This window comes from Molossus molossus, unplaced genomic scaffold, assembly GCF_014108415.1.
Source record: "Molossus molossus isolate mMolMol1 unplaced genomic scaffold, mMolMol1.p scaffold_m16_p_13, whole genome shotgun sequence".
In the NCBI taxonomy this organism is placed as follows: domain Eukaryota; kingdom Metazoa; phylum Chordata; class Mammalia; order Chiroptera; family Molossidae; genus Molossus; species Molossus molossus.
The window spans coordinates 33,826,742-33,845,468 of record NW_023425348.1 but is presented as its reverse complement, the minus strand read 5'-3'; the positions used below and the strand labels follow the sequence as shown (position 1 = coordinate 33,845,468).

The window sequence follows — 18,727 nt, the reverse complement described above, 5'->3', positions numbered from 1 at the left end:
ACAATTGCCTACTCTAGCCAAACTGACCCCCTCGCTCCGGCCAGACACGCTCTGAACTCACCAATAACCTCTTACCTCCCAGCCTCCTTCCTGCTAGGAGGCCCTTCCCCTCTTGCCAGCGTGCAAATCCTGCACATGGCGTTGAGTGTGCTTTCTCCCAGTACTTGTTACATCGACTGCACACCTGGCCTGCTCACCCTTCCCGTTCGCCCGCCTTCCACAAACATTTATTAAGTGCCTACTGCTCGCCAAGCTCCACATTTGCTACTTAAACATCTGATGGTGATAGCATGTGGGTTCTTACTGAACATTTTTGTGAAATGCAGATTTTATCTCACCAAATAGCCTAAAGGTTAATGGCAGGGGGTGTGGAGTCTGATAACTGCCCCGTGACGACTGGCCACGTGTAATCCTGGGTCAACAGGTCACTCTTCTGAGTTTCACTTTTCCGTGAACTGGGAATAATAACAATACCCAACTCATCCGGTTGTTGTAAAGATAAAATGAAATAATATATCTCTTATTTTAACTAGGTAAGTGATCAGTAAATGGAGCTGCTCTTGAATGATGATAATGATTATTGGGGCAAATATTATGCAACGGAATTTTTCATTGTTTCATCTCTCTCTGGTTCAGTCACACCACAGAAAAACCATGCAGTTACCCGTTATGAGTACATGAAAGGGAATAAAGGGGAGGCCTTCGCAAATGCAGCTTCGAAGTCTGGCCAGGTGAAGCTCACCAGCATTCTGACCTTGACTCTCCATCCACTCCAGTGGCTTCTACTGTCACTCAAGCTAACAGCCCAACAGTCCTCCCACACTCCCCAAATCCTTAACCAAATGAATCTGCTTCTCCCTCTTATGCCCTTCAAATCTTTTACGTCTGCTACCCTCCCTCCTGCTGTTATTCTGTTTGCCAGGCTCAAAACCATCCAGTCTGCTGTGACTCCTCTGTCACTGGTTACCCACACCTAATTGGTCACCAGGCTCTGCTGATTTGACCTCCTATATTTTTCTTCGCTGGTCCATGATCTTCATCCACACAGCGTCCATCGTCCTTGAACACGCAGTGGTCTCCGAACTGGTCTCAGTGTTCTTACAATCTCCCTGTTCCGTTTCATTCCGTTTTCCCAAAGCACATCCAGATTTGCCACTTTCTTGCCTCCAAACCTCCAGTGGCTTCTGATTATTATAAAATAAAACTCAAACATCTTAGACTGGCATTTACGGCTTTCCATGGTCTACGTCCATTCTGCTCTTTGAAGTTCCTCTTTACCCACTCCATGCTTTATCCAAACTAAAACATTCCCAACCTTCAGAAGGCTCGTACTTTTATTTTATCCTCAACAGAGGACATTTTTGCATTTTTCTTCAGATAGAGCGGGAGGGAGAGAGGGAGGAAGAGAGAGAGAGAAATATTGATGTGAGAGAGACACACTGACTGGTTGCCACTCACACAACCCCATCCCGGGCCAGGGACAAACTGCAACCAAGGTACATGCCCTTAGTGGGAACCGAACCCGGGACTCTCCAGTCCGCAGGCCGACACTCTAACCACTGAGCCAAACCAGCTAGGGCTGTACTTTCTTGACTACATGCCATTTTACTTCTCAATCCCTGTATCTCCTTGATCCAAATCCTACCATCTTTTCATGTTTCAAGGAACAGTTCAAAAGGCCCCTCCTTCCATGAAGCTTCCTTCTGGAAGTTATCACTCCTTCCTCTGAATTCCCATGGATTTTCCTCCCCCACAGCACTGACTGCTTGCTTATAGTTGCTTCCTTGTCTTTCTTAGTAGCTCTAAGCTCTTTGGTGCAAATAACAGGTCTTGCCAACTTTGATTCTGCAACACTTGGCTTGGTTCCTGCAAAGGGTTACCAACTCGATAGCTGGTGGACAATGTGACAGATCCACCAGGGACAGCAAAGGGTCTTCTCCGCGGGACTGAGTTCAGACCTGGTGTAGATGAAACGCTGCACCTTCTGTTTTATAACACCACACAGCTGATGCCAGGGCCACTAGTGCCATGGAGGTAGAAAGGCCGAGGGCCAACCTGAGCAGCATCGTGGGTTTTAGAGCCCAGCAATGACCATCAGCAAGCTACAGGGTCACAGTCTCCTCGCTGGATGACTTTGATGATTCACAATTCCTCCGTCTCAGATGACTAGGGCATGGTGTGCCACATTCTTTCTCCATCTACCCAGTTTGGACCTCCAGCCTTTTCTGACTGATCACCACATCCCTTAGCCTAGGTGGACCCAATGAGGCTAACCCCAGACTAACCTGAAGATCATGACTCCTTGCTTGCTCTGGCCCTGGTTTCCTTGGACTTGTATCTATAATCACGGGCTGCCCACAGCACTGGTGTGCATCTCTGTCCTCATCCTTCCTTTTCCCCTCCTCCTCCTCTTCTTTTCTCTCTCTCCACGGCATAAGTAATGCACACTCCATGGTTTCCAATATTGGCTCCATTCCTCACAAGCAAAGAACCTAACCTTTCAGCTTCCCCTTGTCTATGAAGTGAGGACGATACGAGTCCCTGCCTCTGACAGAGTCAGAGGAGAAGTCAGTGAGTTGATCTATGGAAAGCACTGAGCAGAATGCCGTGTGCGGTGGATACGGTGATGTGCTTGTTACCCGGACCCCCTGTCAGGAATAAAGGAGCTGTCCCCCCTCTGTACCCTTATCTATCAGCTCACTTTGGGAATTTTCTGAAGAGAGCCACCTTGCCCAAAGTCATACCTCCGTCCAAGGGCAGCAACTCATGCCTGATGAATGCAGGGGATAAAGGCCCGGCTCTCGTGCCCCGACTCAGGGTGACTTTGAAGGGCTATCCCCGCTTCACGGGCTTGGGCGAGTCTTCCTCGACACCTCACGCAGCCCTCCTCCCTCTGCTCTGTCCTGCCTCCTGGCTCTCTAGGGGTGCCAATCCCATGAGTACTCCCTAATATGCTCATTTCCATCTCAAACTGTTCCCAGGAAATCCAACTTCTGACACGGAGCGGAGAGGGGATTAGCACACAGTGGGCCCAGGCACGATAGGTGGCACTTAGGGTCCAAGCTGAAACATCTCAGCGGCCAGTGCCCAGTGGCGGAGGATGCCCCCTCGGCTCCCACCCAGCTGCCACTCAGCACCGCCTTCCCGAAGCTGTTGGGAGCAGGGGGAGGGAGAGATTTAGGGGCCTGGGAAAGCTGTTGGGGAGGAGGGGTGCTCTCAGCTGAGTACCCCCCGCTCGGGGAATGGGCGCTGTGGGAAAGAGTCCGAAGAGCAGTTCTCAGCCTTGTGATTTATGCTGGGCAGCTCTGGGCGGCCCGCCCCTCCTCCCGAACAAGAGGGGCCTGCAGACTTCGCTCCCCGGCCACGGCCACGGCCGCACTTCCCTCGCGGCCTGCATCTCAGTTTGTAACTCCACTTTCTGGCTGGGAACCTCCTTCCAAGGGCGGCAACTCATGCCTGATGAATGCAGGGGATAAAGGCCCGGCTCTCGTGCCCCAACTCAGGGTGACTTTGAAGGGCCATCCCTGACTTAAAAGAAAGTCATCTTTTCTCGTCCAAGTTGATTCAGAAGCTCCTGTGAACCACTGCTTCCTCCAGCCAGTGGCCACGAGATCAGGGGCCAAAGATGCCTGTGCCTTGGAACCCTGTCAGCAGCAGGGCCCTGGGGCAGCAGCACCTGCTCGTGGGTGACTGCGGGCAAACCACCACCCTCGGCTCGCTCATCCGAGCAAAGACACACCCCTTCCTATTCTTGAGGACCCAAGGGTTTCAGAAGCACTCCTTGCTCCACTCTGATCACGGTGACTGAGAATTCAGTGAAAAAACGAAGGCAAAGTGGGCATCAGCGGCAAAGAACCACGGAAGCAACAATGAGCAGAGAGTCTCTACTTAAGTAAGAGAAACCTTATCTCCTCTAGGAGGCCACTGGAGAGAACACACCAGTTAACAGGAAAGACTGCAGCTTGGAACATCCTGAACCTTTGAAAGAGCAGCCCTGGGGTGAGGAGGAAGGACCCCCCGGTAACAGGCTGGTGGACAGGGCAGGGTGGGGACTGGGGCAAACTAGGAGCAGCCCAATCAGCTCTAACGAACTTGCTTACATACCAAACTATAGGCCGAATATTCGGAGTTCCTGGTTTTTCCGGAGAAGCAAAAAATCCAAGTGTTTTGTTTCTTAAATGAAGTCTCCTGATTTTAGAATACTGCCTACAAGTTCAAAATTTTCAAAGAACACCGAGGGTCAAATCAAACATGTCTGGAGCCAAATCAATGGCTGCTTGTCTGTGGCCTGTGAGTCCCAGGTAGGCGGCCCCTTCATGGCTGTGCTCAAGCCTCTGCAGTCTCTTCCCTGCACTGAGTGGGCCACAGGAGACGCCTCCTCCTCCTCCAGCAGTAACACCATCCATTTACGTGCCCTTTCGCCTTGTACAGACTTTATTGTAGCTAATTCTTGCAACAGAAAAACAAAGGCCAGAGAGGATCTCTGCACACACAGCAGGTAGATGGGACGTAGACTAGAACCCAGGTCTGTCTGATTGCAAAGCAAAGCTGAGTCTTCCACACAGTTACTGGGACGGACCTAGACATTTCTCCCAAGTGAGATGGGAATAGAGGGTGGAGGGGAGGGGTGACCCCAGGCATTCACTCATCCACTCTGGGGTACCGCAGGGCCAGTGGTCAGCCAGTCACGCCATCTGCTCCTCGTCCCCAGGCTCCTCTCTTGGCAGCACAGACACAGTTCACTGTAATTATTTCCAGGTCAGTCCTCTAACTAGACTGCAAGCTCCTTGAGGTTTGGCCTGTACATCTTTCTCCCGAACCCCCTGGGACTCTTACAGTAGATACTTTCTTAGTGGTTGTTGAACACAGCTGATTTAGAGGCACTGGCCCAGATCCGCTCTATGACTTACCCTTTCCCAGGCTCTGCTGTCTCTCTTTTTGAGGCCTCTTCCCAAGTGACCCCAAAGCCCCAGTTTCTCTTCCTCTGAAATCACAACGGTTGTCCCCATCTCTCTAGTAATTCGCATTCAGAACTTAGAAGATTCTCAAAATATATTTGTGGAAGCCAACAAATATTTAGCAGCGAAGGTTTTATTTTGATTTTATGTCCTGATTTCTGAACTGCAGTGAATAAATTCTGGGTCCGAGTCTGTGTTCTTCTCTTTCTGCATTCCTCACTGCAGGGCCCTGGGTGCAGTCCAGAAACCTGTGCCCTGACAAGAGGAGCAACGGGAACCTGAGCCTCAGTTCCAACCTGGAGGAAGGAGCGCCTTTTTCTTATTGGTTGAGGGGAAGTGTCTTTTTGTCATTCTTTCTGATGCCTTGTGACTTGCACAAAGGCGCCATGTGTGTTAGTGGAGCCCGCACCTCTCCACTCCTGGTGCAGGGCCTGTCCATGGAGGATGCTCATCAAATCCCCCAAGGTCCTTCCAAGCCAGCAAGCATCGTCCGAGCGCCTGCTGTGCACGCGGTCTCACCACGGTGGACTGTCTGGGAAGGCGGAAGGACCTTTGCGGGACCTCAGCTGCAATCCCTGCAGGGCAGGCTGGAGTTAACTTTCCATCGAGTGAACTGCCTTCCTTTAATGTCTTCAAGATTTCATTGTAGATTCATCCTGGGCACACCCTGGAAACTTACTTCTTCTGGGACTGGGACCAAAACATGTAGGGCCAAGGCTTGCGTGTACCTGGAGTCGAAGCAGATACGCGGGAAGGAGAAGCACAGGCAAAAGCACAGCCAGGTGGAGAGGATTAGACAGGCTCTTCACGGGGGTTGGGCCTGGAATCCAAGGTCCTGTCCTGCCTGCTCTGGTTCTGAATGCCACCAGTCCGTCCCTAGGGCCAAAGTGGGTGGGACACAAAGAGAGGTAGGAAGGAGCAGCTGTGTATAGGGCCTGATGGAGAGAGGTGGGGTGGCTCAGGGAACTGGCAGGGACAGAGGGAGGGAGGTGCTGGCGAGAAACCCCTGGCATGTTCCAGCCGAGGCGGGATGGTGCCAGCATTGGCCCTCAGAGGTGCCCACACTGGGCTGGTTCGGTCAGCTCGAACCCCTCCCCAGATCGCACGCCAGGAATGCCCTCACAAGCAGCCAGCTAGTCTTTTGCATTTTTTCCCACCCATCTTGTTTGTAAAAGTGACAATGATCTTTGAAGCCAGAGCCCTTCTAACTCTTCTATAGACGTCCCTACAGAAGGAAGAGGTCTGGGGATGTAACCAGAGGCTAACAGGTTTCTACAAAGCTGCATGTTTTCTTTTTTCTTTTTTTTTTTTAAATTTCATTTTTGTTACAGATGTTTCTCCTTTTTTTACCCCATTGACACCCTCCTCCCCATCCCCCCCACCCCATCCCTGGCTTTGTTGTCCATGTCCATTGCTTATGCATACATGCATATAAGTTCTGTGGTTTATCTCTTTCCTTCCCCCCACCCCCTCTTCTGAGGGTTGTCAGTCTGAACCCTACTTCCATGTCTCTGGGTCTACCCTTTTCCTCAGACTGTTATGTTCATTATATTCCACAAATAAGTGAGATCATGTGGTATTTGTCTTTTTCTGCTTGGCTTGTTTTGTTTAGGATAATACTTTCCAGGTCCCTCCATGTTGTCTCAAAGGGTAAGAGATCTTTCTTTCTTACAGCTGCATAGTACTCCATTGTGTATATGTACCACTGCTCTTTTATCCATTTGTTTACTGCTGGACACTTGGGCTGTTTCCAGATCTTAGCTATTGTAAATAGTGCTGCTATGAACATGGGGGTACATATATTCTTTCTGATTGGTGTTTCAGGCTTCTTAGGGTATATTCCTAGAAGTGGGATCACTGGGTCAAATGGAAGTTCAATTTTTAATTTTTTGAGGTAACACCATATTGTTTTCCATAGTGACTGCACCAGTCTGCATTCTCACCAGCAGTGTACTAGAGTCCCCTTTTCTCCACACCCTCGCCAATACTTGTTTGATGATTTGTTGATGGTGGCCATTCTGACAGGTGTGAGGTGATACCTTATTGTTGTTTTAATTTGCATCTCTCTGATGATTAGTGATGTTGAGCATTTCTTCATAAGTTTCTTGGCCATTTGTATGTCCTGTTTGGAGAGGTGTCCATTCAGCTCCTCTGCCCATTTTTTAATTGGGTTATTTGTCTTCCTTTTGTTGAGTTGTATGAGTACTCTATATATTTTGGAAATTAACTCCTTATCTGATGTATCATTGGCAATAATGCTCTCCCATACAGTGGGTTGCTTTTCCATTTTGATGGTTGTTTCTTTTTAGTTTGATGTAGTCCCATGTGTTCATTTTTCCCTTTGTTTCTGTTGCCTTAGGTGATGTATCAGTGAAAATTCTGCTCCGTATGATGTTCGAAATTTTGTTGCCTACATTTTCTTGTAGAATTTTTGTGAATTCATGGGTCACATTTAAGTCTTTTATCCATTTTGAGTTTATTCTTGTGTAGGGTGTGAGTTGATGGTCTAGTTTCATTTTTCTGCATGTAGCTGTCCAATTTTCCCAATACCATTTATTAAAGAGGTTGTCCTTACTCCACAGTATGCTCTTGCCACCTTTGTCAAATATTAATTGAGCATATTGCCTTGGGTCCATTTCTGGGTTCTCTGCTCGGTTCCACTGGTCTATATGCCTGTTCTTGTGCCAGTACCAGGCTGTTTTAATTATAGTCACTTTGTAGTATAACCTGATATCTGGTATTGTGATCCCACCTACTTTTCCTTCTTTTTCAAGATTGCTGTGGCTATTCGGGGTCTTTTTTGGTTCCATATGAACTTTTGAAGTATTTGTTCTAGTTCTGTAAAATATGTCGTTGGTATTTTGATGGGGATTGCATTGAATCTACAGATTTCTTTGGGTAATATGGAAATTTTAATGATGTTAATTCTTCCAATCCATGAACAAGGTATGTGCTTCCACTTTTTTATATCTTCCTCTATTTTTTTTGTCAATGTTCTGTAGTTTTCTGCAAATAGGTCCTTTATTTCTTTGGTTAAGTTTATTCCTAGGTATCTTAATTTTTTGGCTGTGATGGTAAATGGGATTGTTTTTTTCAGTTTTTCTTTCTGTGAGTTCATCATTGGTGTATAAGAATGCCGTTGATCAAAATAAAAATAAAATGTCAAAAAAAAAAAAAAAAAAAAAAAAAAAAAGAGTGCTGTCCATTTTTTGACATTAATTTTGTATCCTGCTACTTTGCCAAATTCATTTGTTAAGTCTGGTAGATTTTTGATGGAGTCTTTAGGGTTTTCTATGTATAATATCATGTCATCTGCAAATAATGACAGTTTCACTTCTTCCTTTCCAATTTGGATCCCTTTTATTTTTTCTTTATGTCTGATAGCTGTGGCTAAGACTTCCAGTACTATGTTAAATAAGAGTGGTGAAAGTGGACATCCCTGTCTTGTTCCTGTTCTTAAGGGAAATGCTTTTAGTTTCTGCCCACTATGATGTTGGCTGTAGGTCTTTCATATATGGCCTTTATTACATCGAGATATGATTCCTCTGTTCCTACATTGCTGAGCATTTTTATCAGAAATGGATGCTGGATTTTGTCGAAGGCTTTTTCGGCATCTATTGATATGATCATATGGTTTTAATTCTTCATTTTATTTATGTGATGTATCACATTTATTAATTTGTGAATATTATACCAGCCTTGCATCCCTGGGATGAAGCCCACTTGGTCATGGTGAATAATTTTTTTGATGTATTGCTGGATCCGATTTGCTAGTATTTTGTTCAGGATTTTGGCCTCTATGTTCATCAGGGATATTGGCCTGTAGTTTTCTTTCTTTGTAGTGTCTTTTTCTGGTTTTGGAATTAGAATTATGCTGGCCTCATAGAATGAGTTTGGAAGTCTACCTTCTTCTTGAATTTTTTGAAATAGTTTGAGGAGAATGGATGTTAGTTCTTCTTTGAATGTTTGGTAAAATTTCCCCATGATGCCATCCGGGCCTGGGCTTTTGTTTGCTGGGAGAGTCTTGATTACCTCTTCAATTTCCTTAGTTGTTATTGGTCTGTTCAAGTTTTCTATCTCTTCTGGATCCAGTTTTGGGAGACTATGTGTTTCTAAAAATTTGTCCATTTCACTTAGATTGTCAAATTTGTTGCCATTTAATTGTTGATAGTAGTTGTTAACGATCTTTTGTATTCCTGTGGTGTCAGTTGTTACTTCTCTTTCATTTCTGATTTTGTGTATTTGGGTTCTCTCTCTTTGTTTCTTGGTGAGTCTAGCTAAGGGTCCATCAATCTTGTTTATCTTTTCGAAAAACCAGCTCTTTGTTTCATTGATCCTTTGAATTTTTTTTTTTTTTTTTTTGGTCTCTATGTCATTTATTTCTGCTCTGATCTTTACTATTTCCTTCTTTCTCCTTACTCTGGGGTTTTCTTATTGTTTGCTTTCTAGTTCTTTAAGTTCTGAGGTTAGATAGTCTAGTAGAAATATTTCTTGTTTCTTGAGGTAGGCCTGTAGTGCTATGAAGTTCCCTCTCAGAACTGCTTTCGCTGCATTCCATAGATTTTGTGTTGTATGTTCATTTTCATTGGTTTCCAGGAAGTTTTTAATTTCTTCCTTGATCTCCTCAGTAACCCATATTGTTTAATAACATGCCATTTAGCCTCCATGTGTCAAATGTCTTTGCATGTTTTTGTTGCAATTGATTTCTAGTTTCATGCTATTGTGATCTGAGAAGATGCTTGATATGATTTCAATCTTCTTGAACTTGTAGAGATTTAGTTTGTGTCCTATCATGTGGTCTATCTTTGAGAATGTCCCATGTGCACTTGAGAAGAATGTGAATTCTGTAGTTTTGGGGTGTAATTCTCTGTAGATATCTATTGAATGCATTTGGTCTAGTGCTTCATCTAGAATCTCTGTTTCCTTGCTAATTATTTGTCTAGAGGATCTATCCAGTGATGTCAGCGGGGTGTTGAAGTATCCTGCTATGATTGTATTGCTGTCGATTTCTCCTTGGAAGTCCTCCAGAAGATTTTTAATATATTTTGGTGCTCCCCTATTGGGTGCATATATGTTTACCAAGGTTATATCTTCCTGTTCGATAGATCATTTCAATATTATGTAGTGGCTGTCTTTGTCTCTAGTTATGGGCTTCATTTTGAAATCTATTTTATCAGATATGAGTATTGCTACCCCAGCTTTTTTTTGTTTCTGTTTGCTTGGAAGATTTTTTCCATCCCTTCACTTTCAACCTATGTGAGTCTTTTGTTGTGAGTGGGTCTCTTGTAAACAACATATATGTGAGTCATGCTTTCTTATCCAGTCAGCTACTCTGTGCCTTTTTTTTTTTCCTCACCCGAGAACATCTTTCCATATTTTGTTTAGATAGAGTGGGAGGGAGAGAGAGAGAGACAGAGAGACATCGACATGAAAGGGACACATCGAGTGGCTGCCACCCACATGACCCAACCAGGGCCAGGGACAAACCGCAACCAAGGTACATGCCCTTGGCGGAAACCAAACTCGGGTCTCTCTGGACCGCAGGCCAATGCTCTAACTGCTGAACCAAACCGGCCCGGGCCTCTGTGTTTTTTATCGGAGCATTCAGTCCATTTACATTTAAGGTGATTATTGATATGTACTTATTTATTGCCATTTTTGTTTAGTGTGGTTCTATTTTTCTTGCTATTTCTTCTACTAGTTACAGCAGTCCTTTTAACATTTCTTGCAGTGCTGGTTTGGTGTTAATGTATTCCCTTAGCCTTTTTTAGTCTGGGAAGCTCTTTATTTGACCTTCTATTTTGAATGATAGCCTTGCTGGGTAGAGTAGTCTTGGATTCAGATCCTTGTTTTTCATGACCTTGATTACTTCATGCCATTCTTCTGGCCTGTAGTGTTTCTTGTGAGAAGTCAGCTGAGAGCCTTATGGGGGTTCCTTTGTAGGTAACCTGTTGCTTATCTCTTGCTGCTTTTAGGATTCTCTCTTTGTCTTTAATTTTTGGCATTTTAATTACTATGTGTCTTGGTGTGGGTCTGTTTGGGTTCTTCTTACTTGGGGCTCTCTGTGCTTCTTGAACTTGAATGCCTTCTTCCTTCACCAAATTAGGGAAGTTTTCTGTCACTATTTCTTCAAATATGTTTTCTAACCCTTGCTCATTTTCTTCTCCTATGGGAACTCCTATGATGCAAATATTATTATGTTTCCAGTTGTCCCGTAGCTCTCTTAAGCTGTCTTCCTGTTTTTTAATTGTTTTTTTCCTTTTGGTTTTCTGATTGGTTGATTTTTTTCTACCTTGTCCTGTACTCCGCTTCCTCTACTCTGCTGTTTAGACCTTCCAATGTGTTCTTTATTTCTGATATGTCATTCTTAATTTCTTCTTGGTGGTTTTTAATTTCCAGTTGGTTGATTTTCAACATTTCTATGTCTTTACTCATGGTGCTCATGTCCTTACACATGCTGTTGAGCTTCCTCAAGATCATGGCTCTGAATTCTAGCTCTGTTAACTTGCTTAACTGCTCTTCATTTATCTCATCTTTGGTGGAGGTCTCTTGTTCTTTCATTTGGCTTTTGTTTCTTTGTTTCACCATTTTGGCTATCACAATGGGCTTTGGAGCCTGCCAAATTTTCCCTGTAGGTGTTGGTGTTCTGCTGTTTGTGGCTCCCTCTCCTGGGTTTGGATGAGTGAGGGAGGACCCACGATAAACACCACTGTCAAGTCTTACTTTCCTGGTTAAAGTTGCTAGCCCAGGAATGGTTCAGTTATCCTCTAGCAATTGCCTGGAGGCTATCAGTAGTGGTTACTTGAAGAGCCTTGGGTTCTCAGTTGAATGAAAAACTCCCTCAGATGCTCAGCATAAGGGGATTTCCAGAGGGTGAGGCAGATGCTGGTTGTTAATGAGCCTCAGTCTGCATTTCAATGGCCCACCTGGGTGGGGTTGAATCTCTGAGGGAGTGGCCGCTATGTGTCCCCAGAGCCCTGGGAAGGAGTAAGATTGCCATTATCCTGTGTGGCCGCAACTCAGCAAAAGCTCTGAGCACCCTCCAAATCTCGAGTGTCCCCACACAGTTCCAGTCCAGTCTGCCCTCCCTCTGCCGGAGCCCAAGGTGAGTGGCTGTGGCTATTTTAGCATCTGTCCCGGCTCTGCGCTGTGGAGCCGCCTGGGAGTGTGACCCGAGGGCGCTGCTCACAGCTAAGGCTGCTGCCGACCGTGGGCTCCCAGCCCCCCTCTTGTGCCTCCACAATCCTACCAGGATTGATTGGTGTCCCTGGTTATATGGTCCTCGCAAGCTGCTTTTCTGTTGCTTTTTCCTGATGATTTGTTTTTATTTTAGTTGTAATTCCAGTTTGGTTCTGGGCAACAGTCTGTGTAGCTTCCGTTCACTCTGCCGCCATTTTGGAATTTTTATAAATTTTCTATGCTGATAATACCAGAGCTGGGTGGGGATGAAACCACAATCTGCCAACATTCAAATCATCCTTGCTAGGTTTGGGAGTTCTGTAGAGAAGTTACTGCTACCAGGCCTGACTGCCATAGCTCATGAAAATGGTGTAGTCATTACTCTTAGCATAGAATATACTTGAAAAGAAGTTTAAGGGGCCAGTGGCGCCTCGCTGCCTCCTCCAGAAGCAGCTCTTCAACAGTTGCCGCAGTCAGAGCAACACCCCTGCATGTTTTCTATTTTAAAATTAACACAACTTTTGCATTCTAGAGTCTATCCTGCTTACTATATACATGCTTTGAGTGAAACTGATATCCCAGGAAGAAGTGCCGGGTTATGCTGTGAGTCTGGTACACATCCGCCCCCGCCCGTCTCCCCAACTGCTGTCACAATCAGGTGTGAAGTTTTGTTCATCATAAGCTTTTTCATTTGTTGCAGAAGATCCCCACCCTGCAGCCTACTCTCCCCAATGCGTAACTGTCCAAACTACCCCTCAGTTCAAAGCCCTGCTCCAATGTCACCTTTCCCATGAAGTCTTCCCAGATTCCCCTCAAGCTAACAGTAATCTCTGCCTCTTTGAACATCCCAGCTCTTCCTCTGTGTCTTGTTTGCCTCGAATCAAGTTCCCCCTTGTTAGTGTTTTTGTGTGTCTGTCTCATTTTCCTCATGAAAGTCAGCCACTTGAAAAGAGGGTCTGTGTCTGACTTCCCCCGTATCCGCTGTGGAAACGCAGTGTGTATTCACTAGCTACTCCATACATGCTGAATGACATATTAATAATAATATATTAAAACAAGAATAAAGGACAGTTTCACACAGGTGCCCGGTCAGTGCAAGCCTCTGCTCCGTGGTGCGTTTATGCCTGGCTGTCCCCGGTCCGGGGTCTGAGCCTGAGAAAGGGGTGCAGTGTCTTCTTTTCAGTGTTGCAATAGCTCCTTTTGCAGTTGGGAATGACTTTGGTCCAGGTTGAAAGGATTCACCCAACCAAAGAGCAACAGCAAAGAAAACAGGATCCTACCTTAATATTGTCTTCTGGCCAAGAGTTCAGCATTGTTGCAAGGTGGCCCTTGTCATGAATAGTGATAAACAGCCCACTAGGAGAAACAAAACACAAACACAGAGAAACCAGGCCGTCAGACTAGGAACAGAGCACAGACTGCAAGTGCTGTATCATTGTGTTACTTAATTTTGCCCGTAGGTCTGGTCAAGAGGGGTCCCTGCCCAAAGCCCAATTTGTTTAGAAGGCCCTGCTCTATTCCCTTTTCAGTTTCTCCTCTGCACAGGGCAAGGTTTCCACGGGCTGAGAGATGCACCCACTGGAGCCTGTGCTCACTAGAGCCTCACCTCCCTCCCTCCCTCGGGACCAGGTGCACAGGACCCCAGAATTCTGTGGTCGAATGGCCCCGATTCTGCTTTCAGGGACTGTGTGGGCTCATAGACTCTGGATCCCTCCTTCTGAGTACAGACTACACTGCAGGGGGTGGACCCCTAGGCCCAGGATTGTGACTGGAGCTTGGACCCGTGGATTGGGGTATCCCTTGCAGTGGGGGATGGAGCTGGGATGGGAAGGGGGTGGGCTGCCAGCTGTGAGACCATTCTCTCTGCACCACTGGAGTCTGAAAATTCTAAATTCAAACTTGGCTCCAGACCATCATGAAGGTATATTTGTAAAGGCAGGGGCTGGAACATATTTTACTTAACAGTTTATTAGCTTGATTTATAACTTCTGCTGATTAGATCATGTATGTAGACCTGAGTTTTACGCCCTGGGATTTGGGGTGAAAGAATAGTGTACCTGTGTGGGGAAGGGGGTGGTGCCGAGGATGGCAAGCAGTTGTGCCTTCCTGAAGGCACTTCAAACTTATCAAGTCTAAAACCAAGTTTAAGGTCTAATCTTCTACCATTATGACTCAAAGACAAGACAAAACAAAGACAAACCTGACTATTCCCTTTCTCAGTGAGTATCAAACCCCTGGAGTCATCCTTGACACGTTCCTCTCCCCTTTCACACAACCCATTGCCAAGTTCTTCGATTCTACTCCCTAAACAGCTCCTGGTTCATACACTTCTTTCATACCTGACGCCACTGCCTTGGTCCAAGCTCCTGCTGTCACTTCTTGAAGTGCTTTAATGACTCTGTGACACCCCCCTCTTGTCTCTCTGTGGTCTATTTTCTATGTAGTAGCAAGAGGGCTGTTCTTGAAATCAGTCCCACTGTGTTACTCCTTGTGCTAAATATCCTTTACGTCTTTTCACGGCCCTTGGAATAAATGCCAGAGTCCTTAACATGGCCTACCCATTGGGCCGTGTGGTCTGTGTGGCCTGGCCTTGGCCCGCTTCCTCACTAAGTGCTTACTTCATTCTCCGGTCGTCAGCCGAGCTGGCCTTCTTCCCATCTTCATGTGCCACGATTTTCTCCCCCCAGGGCCAGTTCACACATGGTTCCCTCTGCCTGGCACACCCTGCCTCTCCTCACTCTTTGTTTGGTGAATTCCTACTCATTCTTCCAACTTAAAGCTAAAGCTGCCCGTTACGTATTATCAGAGTACCCCACCCGACATACTCAAACTTACTACATTTTTTGGTCTGGCTGTTTGGTCAGTGTCTGTCCCAACGTTACACTGTAAGTCTCATCAGGGTGAGGCCTGCATTTATTTTGTGGCTGTCATTGTTCACCCCTGAATGCCCAGGCTTAGTCCATAACAGATTCTCAATATCTGATTTTTGAATAAGTGAACTACGATAATAACGATTGAGGGTTGAGAGTCGAGGGATGTGGGCGAAAAGCATTGAGTGAAGTTGGAGCGAAGGCACTTTCACGAGTGCTATGCGGTATCATGCCCGGGGGGTCACCGTGCGGGGCTGGGTGGAGCTGGGCTGTGCCGTGGCCGGTGGCTTAGAATGGGGAAATGAGCATGTGAAGAAGGCAGGTGGACAGGCCAGGGAAGAGGAAGACCTCCGAGCCTGACTTGGGGGTTGCAGGGCTCTCTCCATCATCGAGGGGGCAATGGGGGATCTGGATGAACTGACTCATAATGTCTGTAAGCAAGTTCCAGGCACTTGCCATGCCATTTGGAAACAACCGGGGAGCAATCGGTTATATCATCAAGACAAAGACTAAGCACTGGATCGGGTTCTTGGAACTTGTTTCTAAGGATCTTCTCTAGGCATTTGCATTTGGAAAATCACACTGTGTTGGTAACAGTGATCTTCAAGGGCTGCCTTGGACGAGAAAGCAGTCACACGTGGGCGTCCTGAAGTTTCAGTGGGGGTGCTGGTCTTGGTGACAGTGGCAGGTAAATGGGCCAAGTCGAGCCTAATAAGCCTTTTAAAGGACCACCCTCTCTACCTCCAAACCAGCTGCTGCTCTGAGGCACAGCCTGAGCTCGTGTTTATCTTCTCCAGTTTCTCTCTGCCACAGCTGTAGCACTGACGTTCACAAGCACGTTCCCCAGGTCGTCCAGAGCTGGTCACGTGGAACAACGACACTGACAAGGAAGCCACTTCTTTCGAACTGGAAGAACGAGTGTCAGCCCCAGACTCACCGAGTGACCTTGAGGAAGTCATTTACCCACATGAGTTAATCCCAGCGATGAACTCCCAGCCTCCGGAAGCCCTGTCTGGAAATGTCCCTCGCCTAAGCCACTCCGGTTCTCTACATTCCCCTGACCAGACAGGCTTAGCCGGACCTCGCAAAAAGCTCACATGTTAAAGGGTAAGATCCAGGCACTATTTATTTAGCAAAGCTCCGATGTGGTTAAATCTAAACACAGGAAAAGCGTGGTTACAGAAATTATCTGGTACATTAAAAAGGCCCTCTGTGTCGAAGAGGAGAGAGAGGAGGGTCACTTCAGATAAATACTTTTACATTTGATTTGAGCTACTAAATGTCAAAAGACCTTTTCCCCTTTTTCTGCATATATAACTTTATGCTCTGCAGAGATTATGCTGCAAAAATAACACCTTTTGAAATGTGTTTAAAATTTTAATCACTTCTCAAAGTGCTTTTCCATCTATTATCTCAATCACAGCTACAAACAGTCCTAAAAGGATTGGCCTGGCTGGGGATTTTGAAATGTCAGAGACCTCATTTTGTACACAAGAACACTGAAGTCACAGAGGTGTCTGAAGTCACACAGCTCATAAGCAGCCGAACCTGCCTGACCCAGGGTCCCGAGTCCAGCGCCCTCTCCACTGACCCAGACTGCCTGTTCCCTCTGGGGATCCAGTTCCCCGACCACTAGGGGTATGGACTGAAATGTACCGGACTGATGCATCCTCGGTGCATGTTGGGTATGGGCTGAAATGTACCGGACTGATGCATCCTCGGTGCATGTTGGGTATGGACTGAAATGTACCAGACAGATGCATCCTCGGTGCATGTTGGGTATGGACTGAAATGTACCAGACAGATGCATCCTCGGTGCATGTTGGGTATGGACTGAAATGTACCGGACAGATGCATCCTCGATGCATGTTGGTGAGGAAGTAAAATGTGCAAAGTGAGGGATTATGATGATAAACACACGGAATACAGGTTCCAGCAGGATCCTCTTGCCCAGCCACCTATTTCCTGGCAGAACTGCATCTAGATCAGCTCAGGTTTAGCCACTTTTCACTCAGGGGACCCTGTTTTCTGCAGCAGGAGCTGGTGATGGGACTGGCTCCTGTCTCTGCTTCCACAGGTTCTGGTCAAGTGAGAAATGCTGGCCCTCTTCTGCGCTCCTTCTCGGTGGCTTCAGGAAGGATTCTAGGTGCCGAGAGAGGTGCTCCTACCTACCCCTGCGCAGTCTCACCCTGAGACCTCAGACCCACGGGTATTCCTGGGGCTGGGCTGGGATTGTCACGTGACTTCCGACAATACAAAGCACTGGAAGCTGTGAGGCTGCAGTGACTCGAGTGAAGTGTTAGTGAAAAGGCAGACGGAAGGTAGCACAGTCTAGGGTCACATGTCTGTGCTCTGCGACCACAGCACGTGGGCTCAGCCTGCCTCTGCTCCTCACTCGCTGTGTGGCCAAGGACAAGTTCTCCCCCTTCCTCCGCTTCAGTTCCTTATTTGTAGAATGGGGAACACGACACCAGCTGCTTCACACCTTTGCTGTGAGGATTAACTAAAATAATGCTTATTTAAGGAGTTTATTACGGAGCCTATTGGCAGCTGTCAGTGTGGCTGGGTTGGGGCGGTGGTTGTGTGCAGGCTTTGGAATCCTACTGCCGGGGTTCACACGCTGGCAAAATGCCCAGTGAGGTGCCTGACTCATACTGAGTGCTCAGTAAATGTTAGTAGCTAATTATTAATTCACATTTTAACTAGACTCATACCAAGTCCATGTGCGTGTTTGTCAGGAGTTACCGTTAACAGTGATACGTGCGTTTTGTGGAACAGGAAGGCAGTCATAAAGTTTGGCGGAAAGTCTTTCATTGTGTGGGTCACTGAGGGGGGGCAAAATGAAAGGGTCTTTGGTGAAGCAGACTTGGGATTCAAAGTTTTCCATGTTCCCTGCAAGAGCTAATCTTCAATGAGAGTAAGATCAAGGGCAACTTGATCGGGAAAGCAAGTCACAGAAGGGGAATATTCATTCATTAACTAAATTAAGTTTTTATTCATTAATTTATTCACTCCCCATTCATTCACTGATCCATCAATCCATTGACCCATTGATCCATCCATCCACCCACCCCGCCACCCAATAGGCTGTTTTGAGTATCTCTGTTTTGGGGGCCCTTTAAGTACATTATCTCACTATCAGGTGGACATCATATCATTCTATAGAAGAGATTAAGGGATCGAGATGTGAAGGGAGAGGTGAGATTCAAACACAGGTCTCTTGGACCCTAGAAACGTGGCCCCTTTAGGTATGTGATTGGAGGCAAGACACTTCTCCTATCTGTGCCTCGTCACTAAAATGGGGACAATGTCTCCTCCTTTACGGAGCAACTGTGAGGAATAAATAAGGCAGGTTCTCAGAAACTCTGCTCACTGTAAAGCTCTGGAGACATGGGGACCCTAATATTTGTGTGACCTGGCCCAAAGCGGTCCATCTGAGAGAACGTGCTACAGCCAGGCTCTGAGAGGCTGCCCTGTCTGGCTTCCGGACGGCCCTTGACGGATGCACAGGGTAGTATTTTAGGTGTCAAGGAGCTCTCTGTATCCCACAGCTGGGTCTGTTTCAGCCTGTTCTCCTTGAGAAGGTGCCAAGCCCCCGGCATGAATGATGCCCTGTGAGGAAAAGCCTTAGACAGCTGGTGTGATGTTATCCTGCTCTGGGGCACCGGGAGGCAGGAAGGGGGGAAGCTCCAGGAAGCCCTGGGCCTGGCTCCACTGAGA

General features: G+C 46.6%; 1 protein-coding gene across 2 annotated transcripts in view; it reads right to left on the bottom strand.

Annotated features, from left to right (window-relative positions):
* Positions 1-18,727, bottom strand: part of ME3 (malic enzyme 3) — a 203,166-nt gene that overhangs the window by 63,509 nt on the left and 120,930 nt on the right. For both annotated transcript variants that reach the window (XM_036259756.1, XM_036259755.1), the window contains one exon: positions 13,418-13,493. In XM_036259756.1, the coding sequence (XP_036115649.1) occupies positions 13,418-13,493 (76 nt within the window). The remainder of the gene's footprint in view (positions 1-13,417; positions 13,494-18,727) is intronic.